A 9,187-nucleotide genomic window follows, 5' to 3' on the forward strand; every position below is an offset into this window, starting at 1 on the left:
TATATATATATATATATATATATATATATATATATGGTACTCTACTATTTGAAATAATACATCAGAATTATTCTTTAAACCTTTTATTAAAATTAATCTCTAAAATAGAGAGTATCTATATGTTTTATATTTTCTTTGTGATAGTTTTATTATAAACAATTTAAACAATTTGTTATATTGAAGTGAGAAAGAAATTATTATAATAATTGATTATTAGTAAAAATATTCACTATTAATAAAGGAGAACTGAACTTGAGATAAACTAATATAAAAAAAAATAAAAAATGTTTACGGTTATTTCTGTTGATGAACTAATATAAAAAATAAAAATAAAAATGTTCACGGTTAATTTCTATTACATATGTATAAGTCATTGAGTAATTGATTAAGATTTGTAAAAGTATTTATGAACTATTTCTAAAACTATTGGACAACTTTCATATACTCATCTACTAAATATTGTTGGGAAAAACTTTTAGAAAAGTTTTATTCAACTCTTCTCTTAGAGTTGAAGCAATAATTGTAAACCCTAATGTTCATCTTCATTTTCATCTTCATCTTCCACTGTACAGCCCGCTGAAGACCTGGCTATTTCCACACAGGGATGCTTCCCACTCTATTGAGGACATCACAATCTGAGACAGTGCCCCAATTATATCCCTCATTTCAGGCCTCTCTATTGGATCTTCTTGCAAGCACCACTCAGCTATTTCTGCCATCTGCAACATTATATTCATATCAGACCCAATAATAATAGTGATATTCATTTTCGTAATCAATATGCTTTGAAATTCTTTTAATATTTTTAAACAATTATTTTTTTGACCTATGGATGAATAATCACAAAATTTCTAACTTTTACAACCATAGATGAATCTTATTACCTTGTAGACATCTTCCATCCGATAGCTTGCTTCCAGATTCTTATCTATGGCATCTTCTAAGGCAATCTCTGGTTCATCATCTTGGAATATTGTATTAACCTGAATGTCACGAAAACAAACCTCAATCAAAAAATTTCAGCCAAGGAATTTCAAACTGGACCAATCATTTTGATTATTTCCTAAACACTTACAACACTAATGAGTGATTTCATTTTAATCTCTTCTTGGCTTTCTCGGAATAATGCTCGTTTCCCTGTTAACAGCTCTGAAAGCACCACTCCAAACGCAAAAACATCGGTTTTTGGGGTCACTTGAAGCTCCTTCAGAGACCTTAGAAGGTGAAAAACAATGTCAGAATGAATAAATAAAAAGGTTGTGCTCAAAAGAGGTGTCTAGCTTTTGTGTTATAATGGACTGAAATTCTAGTTATGATTGAAATGCATAAAACCTTACTCTGGTGGAAGGTAGCCTGGTGTTCCTACAAGTCTGGTTGTTATAAAATTTTCATCATCGGTTCTGTCTACAAGCTTTGCAAGTCCAAAATCTCCCACCTTTGAATCCAATGTCAAGTGCAATGATGAGAATTACATTTAGCACACAGACTTGATTGGAGAAATGTAACTTGACAAGTACCTTTGCTCTGAATTTGTCATCAAGTAGAATATTGCTACTCTTTATGTCACGGTGCACATATCGTGCTTTTGTATAATCATGTATATATTCAAGACCTTTTGCAGCATCCAGTGCAATTTGAACCCTAACACTCCAAGAAAGAGGCTGGTTCCCTGTTCCAGTATCATGTTTCAGATTTCTCTAAATATATCTTATAACTCTTATAATTCTTCTGTTTCTGTGGCTTTTTCTGGAACAACTTTTGCATTTAGTTTTGCTAGGAAAAGAAAAATGGTACCTTTCAGTAATGGATTATGAAGATGATTACTGAGAGATCCATTTGGAACGTACTCATACACCAAATAGAGGTCATCTTCTCCGTTTGCATATCCCAATAGCTCCACCTGTAGTAGTCATTATCAAAAGCACCGTTTTATTTTTCTCAAAACAAACAACACAATTTTTTATTTATTGCATTTCAAAATGGTTAAACTTAGCTTTGGACATTGATCGAATTCTGGCTCTTTGATAGATCATATATCAGATTTATGTTCAAACATAAGAACTCTCAACACCTGGTCAAAGAAAATATCATCAGAACTGTTACTTACAATGTTGATATGGTGGATCTTACATAAGACCTTGAGTTCTGCATAGAACTCTTTAGATTTATTGGACCTCATTTTCTTCACAGCAACTTCCTGCAGTTAAATTATATATAGATTTTAGTCAACACATCAAAGGATGTGCTTGCATTGCTGAGGATCATTAAAGAATGTACTTGGTATTTGCGTACCTTGTTCCCTAACACTCCAAAATAAACACTTCCGTATCCACCACTTCCTATTTTTCTACTTTCATCAAAGTTATTCGTAGCCTCTTCAATCTCCTCAAGGTTGTATACTATTGGTCTTTCTGATTCTAATGAAATTACATCTGCGCCAAAATTTAGCACAAATATAGAAGTCTTTCTCTTACAGTGTATTGACAGATATTACGACTAAAAAAATATATATTTGAATCGTAAGTTTCATCTGTTACCAAAACTGCCATTCAGTTACCTTCTATAGATTCCTTTTGAAAGTTAAACTTTGAGGAAATAGTTCTATTGGCCATTGATCTTCTGGAGATAAGGTGTGAATCTTCACCGATCATTTGATTAACTTTATTTACCCTGACAATGAGAATGATGGTTGTAGTAACCGAAAGGAATGTCACTCCCGCTAAGATACCAATTATTGTTGTTGTCCACTTAAGTTTCTTTTCTGCAAACAAGGTAAAAAGGTAAATTTTGCACACAATTTATATAAAAAGGTAAATTAGTAAATATCATGCATTGTGGAATATTGCAGAGGAAGAGGCAGAGAGCTCACCATTGACAGCAGCAGTACCCGGTAATAGCCCTTTGGATCCCTTGGGAACAAACAGAACCCAACCAACATCTATGAAGTTAAAGTTCGGAGCCAAAACCTTGTTCATGCTCATCATGTCAACCAGTGAAGCATTTAGCAGATTAGCAATCACTGTTGGTGTATCATCTGGCTGAACTGTATAGGTGACAACAATTTGAGAGTCACTTTCTGAGCACCCACATGGAAGGTGTATTGCTAAATTCTCATCTGGATGCAATGTACCATTAACTGGCCAAGCTTGGCCACTGAAAACCAGGTTTGAAATATTCACAAAAGTGTCATGTAGCTTTACTTTGTAGGTGGTGTCATAGAAATATCCGCTAAGGTCACTCGTATGTTTGCATGAACAAGGTACTGTGATGAGGTAGTCTTCTTTGGTGCCATGTTTTATAGGTGTGACATGGGAAGAAGTAACCGAGTAAAAAGAGGCAATTTGCTGAATGGTGAGATTATGGGATATGTGGTAGAGGGAGGCATTACATGTTAGGATCTTGTCAGAGCAACTTAAAGGAGACAAATTTGTAGGTTTGATTGAGACCTGAAAGGAAAAAACTGTGACAAAAGAAGTTGCCAGAAAAGGGAAAAGAAATGGAAGAAGAGGAGTGAGAGAAGCCATAGTTGTGATGTAGAAACTCCCCTGGTGAAGGAGAGAGAATAAGGAAAACATTGTACTAGTTTTAAGGTACATTCCTTGTCCTTGTCATCACATGGTTGTTGATTCTTTCAAGAACTAAACGTTTTAGTCCTCTATGTTGATATAATCTGGGACCCTTTTCTTGTAGGTTTAGAAAGTTGTCAAACACAACATTAACTATTGATGATTGTCACCTTGTAACAGAGGCAACTTCCTATCCAATCAACGTTATTCAATTGGCAGCACATGCTGAACTATGAAAAGTTGCTAAATTCAATTTTTAAATAGGAAACAGATTTTTCTCAACTTTTTGACAATGTCAAGTGACGGCATTTGATTGGTACATTTCAAATAATATTTTTAGAAATGAAATCTTATGGAGAGGGTGTTTTGGGAAAGAGAAAAGGGTTCATCTTCTTCCTCTCAACAACTTGAAATCTCTCTTTATCTCAAGTCTTTCTCTCACTGTTGTCTCTTGGTTGCCTGTCTTTTTTACCAACCACGGTGTGTCCACTGAAATTTCTCTTCATAGCTCTGTTGTCTCATTTTGTTTTCGCATTTTTGCGTTGTCTCTCTCTCGCAATTTGTTCTTATTTTCTCATCCATTGGAACATTGAAAGTGACCTCTCCCAACATTGCTCCACCAGCATTGTAGCATTCTGTCTCTCTACCTCTCTCACGTTCTCCATCAACGAGAAAAGATATCTCCTTTCTCCAAGGGTTAGCCTTTGTTCAGTGAGAAAAGGAATTTTTGACAGTATCGATAAATAAAATCAATCATCCATCTAAAAAATGGAGTAAATCTCATAAAAACACACCCAAAATCATCCAAAAACACATAAAAATGACCTTGGGGAGTCAAGTTCTTCCAACTAGCAAGTTATGTATTACTTTTTTTTACAAACCAACAATTAGCCCCTAGTAATCGATTACCAAGGCATAACTTGGACAAAAATGGTCATAGACTTCACCTACCTTGGTTCAAAAACATATATGAGGTTTGACCTTTGCTGACTATTTTAATCATAACTTTTCCCACATACCTCCAAATGATGTGATTCTTTTTTTATTAGAAAATAGACTCAAAAATATTTTCCATGACTACTAATTTATAATTTTTGGACATCTGAGTAGGTATAGTTAATTCCTTAAAGTTAACGTTTCATATATTCATACCACCTCTGACCTTTGCTGGTTGTTTTGCTTTTAACTTTCTCCACCGAACTCTAAATGAGTAGGTACAGTTAATTCCTTTTTCATTAAAAAATAGACTCAAAAATATTTCCAATGACTACTAATTTGTAATTTTCCCATCTAAAATAAGAAACATTAAACAATAACTTGAAAGTAAACTCATTTAGGAATCTTAGAAAAACGTTGTTTTTGGGAAATTAACTACATCTAGTATAATCGTCTAAAAATTATGGGTTGGTAGTTATTTAAAAGTTCTTTGAGTCTAGATTCCAACAAACAAGAATAAACTCATTTTGAGTTCGGTGGAAAAAGTTAAGAGCAAAACAACTAGTAAAGGTTAGAGTTGACACGAATATATAAAGCGTTAAATTTAAGGAATAAAATGTACTTACTCATATGTCCAAAACTTACAAATTAGAAGTCATTGGAAAGATTTTTGAGTCTAGTTTGTAATAAAAAAAAGAATCGCATCATTTGGAGGTCGATGGGAAAAGTTATCATTAAAATAGCTAGTAAAGGTCAAAGTTGATAGCATGTTATCTCACTCAAATTGCCTTTGGCTATTTATGTGCCCATAGTTGGCTCCTGCAACACAAGTTTTTGTACAAAACTAGAATTGTGTTCATGTAATCGTTTACAAGGCCTTTGTAATCGATTACAAGGCATAAAATGGCCTGCACTTGTTTCAGGACTTGAACCAACTTGGTCTTGACACCAACATTAGGTCATTCCTTCACCATGGACTGCCCAAACCTCAATTTCATCCCTTTAGTCACACTTAAACACTACAAAAAAGTCTCATCTACGGAAGAAATATGAAAAAATAACATAAAATGTCTTTGGCTGCTTGTGTGTGCATAGTTGGCTCCTACAACACAGGCTTTTGTACAAAACCAGAATTTTGTTTGTGTAATCATTTACAAGGTCCTTGCAATCGATTACAAGGAAAAAAATGGCCTGCACTTATTTTAGGACTTGAACCAACTTGGTCTTGACACCAACATTAGGTCTTTCCTTCACCATGGACTGCCCAAACCTCAATTTCCTCCCTCTACTCACACTTAAACACTAAAAACAACTCTCATCCACTAAAGAAATATGAAAAAATAACGTAAAATGTCTTTGGCTATTGTTAAGCCCCTGACAAGTGTACCAGATCGTTATCAAGTAATACATAAACGGTAAGTCCGAGTATCGTTTTCCCAAGGGAATCTTAGGCCTTATTTTTCATGCAAATTGATCTTATAAGACTTGAGAAAAGAGTTATCTTGTAGTGTGAATGCAAAACGAAAATAAACATGCAAATGCAAATGAATCAATTGGCAAAGAAAAGTTATGGATGTATGTAGTTGTTGGGGTTTACAATTTCATTTTATCCACCCTCTTATATCCACTTTTCTTATTAAATTCACTTAATTATCTAATTGCCATGCAAACTTTCTTAGCCTACCCTAAACTCAATCTCTTGGCGAAAAGAGCCTACTACTAACTACTAGTTTACTATCTCTAGTTTCCCTGAGTAATTAGCAATGCATTAATCACAGAAGCAAAATACAATTTGTTGGAACAATCGGTATCATTCTAAGATAGAGTATGACGCAGTGGAATAAAACTTAGAGTAGCAGAAAGCGTGTTCGGTGACTTTTTAAAATAAATTGGTCCGTTTTAGAAAATCAATTTTCTTTCAGAAAATTTATCGAACAGTTGATATGCGTAAAAGATAAAAAGTGTAGGGAATAGAAAATCACACGAATAATTTTTATACTGGTTCGAATCAATAGAATCTACGTCCAGTCGTTAATCACTATAAATAGTGATTAACAGTTTCACTAACAAAAGGGTTTTACAAATTACAACAGTAATGAATAAATGGTAAGATTGAATCTTCCTTCGACGAACGAACCGGAAGAAGAACATTCTGCCAACTCGAAGAGAACCGCTCCGACAATCGACCAACGATACGAGAGCTTCTCCTATTCACGAGACCAGGCAGAGCACCTTGCTAACTCGAAGAGAACCGCTCCGATAATCTACCAACGATACGCGAGCTTCTCCTATTCACGAGACAAAGCAAGGGAACTTTGAACTCTAGCTTCTGAGAACTTCCTCTGACAAATAGTATTCTGCTGAGCTTCTGTTCAAAAAACGTTGCTTTTGAATTTCTCAGAACCCACTATATAGCCATCTGCTCTGAATATGAAAGGTCAAGTCCCAAATGCCACGGATAATCGATTATTGTAAGTGATAATCGATTATTTAAGTCCCTTACAAGTATTTCAAAATGTGATAATCGATTATATGAAATGATAATCAATTATTCCTTAAGGATTTGTGATAATCGATTATTGCTTGTCCATAATCGATTATTCCAGTAAAAAATACAAGTTTTACAAAGTTTTTAAGACTTTCCTACTACATTTACTTTCTACAAATTGCTTTTAAATAATTTTAATGTTCTCTTCAATAAAACTTCTTGCAACATCATCAAAACAATTTTCTTCAAGATTTACCAATACTCCTTATTGGTAACAATCTCCCCCTTTTTGATGATGATAAAAAAATCAATTTTAAAAGCTACTTTGGCTTACCTACAAAACATACAAGCTAACAAACAACAACAAAGTTAGCAATACCTGTAACAATTTGTATTATACTTCTCCCCTTATAGTATTCTTCTCCCCCTTTTTGATCATAAGCAAAAAGATTAATGTAAAAATCTCCCCCTTAATATGAGCTCGCCCTCAATTATATAATTTATTCATAAAAGTAACATAAAAGATCATTTTATTCAAAGGAGAAGGATTACATTAACTTCATAAAGATCATTACAAAAGAGATATTTAAAACATGGAGAAAATAACACAACAAACAATCAACTTAGTAGCCTATTTCTAAAATTCAGGACTAGGGGATCTCTCTAGAGGTTGAATGTTGAGATGATTCTCGATGTTAGTTAGGCGAACATCAAGATCAAGAAATTGATCAACCATGTATTCATCAATAGATTGTTGCCACTCATAAATCTCTTCAAAGAGTGTCTTCTGTGCTAGACTCATATCCTCCAATTGTTTAGATAACCTTTTTGTTCCACCAAGTGTGTGAGACACTGAGCACCAAAGAGATCTGGAAATTGAAATCCATAAAAGCGATAAAAATCCAGACGAATAAATTTTACCGCCATGATTCTCCTTTCTTGCCATGAATTCACAAAATCTGCATGTTTTTTGGATCTGAAATCCATCCATCTATGGTTGCAGGACGTGATTGAGAGGAAAAAGATGCTCCAGCAGCTCTGCGACGATGTCTTCTTGAATCAGCCATGGAGGAAGTTTAAGAGAATGAGACTTTGAGAAAAAGAGGAGAAATGGAGAGAATTATGGCTCTAGATTTGATTTCAGTAGTATCTGGGTGCAAAAGAGTGACTAATAATCGATTATGGGGGACTATTTATAAGAAAAATGGAAAAACTAGCCGTTTATGGCTGTTTATAGCCGTTATGGGACGCTCCAACGACTTTATTTTTGAAACTGTCAGCGTGATAATCGATTATGGCTCGAGATAATCAATTATCTGCTCAAGAATTACTGCCCAAAAATTGCATGATAATCGATTATACTTGATGATAATCGATTATCTGCTTATAACTTCCAGATTTAGAATTTTGACGTTGAATAATCGATTATGCTTAGGAGATAATCGATTATTGAAGATTGAGATATTCCTAAAGGCAAAAAATAATCGATTATTACCTTGCGATAATTGATTAAAATCACTAAACTTGCGAAAATTCAAGAAAAATCATAGATTTTGATCCTATGACATATCTAACACTCCTAGTTCTCTTCTAAGCTCAAAAAATTTATCCTTTGGTAGTGCCTTGGTGAAAATATTAGCTAATTGATGCAAGGTATCAACATATTCAATTTGACAATCCCCCTATTGAATATGGTCTCTTAGGAAATGATGTCTAATCTCAATGTGCTTAGTTCTTGAATGCATTATGGGGTTTTTAGTTAGATTTATAGCACTAGTATTATTTTAATGGAATATTATTAAGGAAGATATCAAAGTCTTCCAGTTGCTGTTTCATCCATAAAATTTGGGCACAACAATTGCCAGCTGCAATATATTTAGCTTCAGTGGTAGACAAAGCTACACAGCTTGTTTCTTTGAGAGCCAGGACACTAGAGAATAGCCCAGAAAAATGACAAGTTCCACTAGTACTCTTCCTATCAATTTTACAACCGTCATAATTTGCATTAGAATAACCTATTAAACTAGGTGTAGCATCAAAGGGATACCAAAGTCCAAAAGAAGTAGTTCCTTTAAGGTATTTTAAGATTCTCTTGACAGTAGTCAAGTGGGATTCTTTAGGATTGGCTTGGTACCTAGCACATACACATACACTTTGCATAATATCTGGTCTACTAGCAGTTAGGTACAACAAAGAT

The 9,187-nt window shown here is 34.1% G+C and overlaps 1 protein-coding gene across 1 annotated transcript; it reads right to left on the reverse strand.

Moving 5' to 3' along the window:
• Positions 1 to 417: 417 nt before the first annotated feature.
• LOC106780768 (lysM domain receptor-like kinase 3) lies at positions 418 to 3,595 on the reverse strand. The gene is made up of 10 exons (XM_022777106.1): positions 2,877 to 3,595; positions 2,558 to 2,756; positions 2,293 to 2,432; positions 2,108 to 2,197; positions 1,795 to 1,900; positions 1,518 to 1,669; positions 1,338 to 1,435; positions 1,076 to 1,214; positions 885 to 983; positions 418 to 719 (listed from the first exon to the last, which is right to left on the reverse strand). The coding sequence occupies exons 1-10, from the start codon at positions 3,573 to 3,575 to the stop codon at positions 555 to 557; spliced, it is 1,887 nt and encodes a 628-aa protein (XP_022632827.1). The 5' UTR covers positions 3,576 to 3,595; the 3' UTR covers positions 418 to 554.
• Positions 3,596 to 9,187: the final 5,592 nt, after the last annotated feature.

The sequence above is a fragment of the Vigna radiata genome, unplaced genomic scaffold (assembly GCF_000741045.1).
Source record: "Vigna radiata var. radiata cultivar VC1973A unplaced genomic scaffold, Vradiata_ver6 scaffold_208, whole genome shotgun sequence".
In the NCBI taxonomy this organism is placed as follows: Eukaryota; Viridiplantae; Streptophyta; class Magnoliopsida; order Fabales; family Fabaceae; genus Vigna; species Vigna radiata.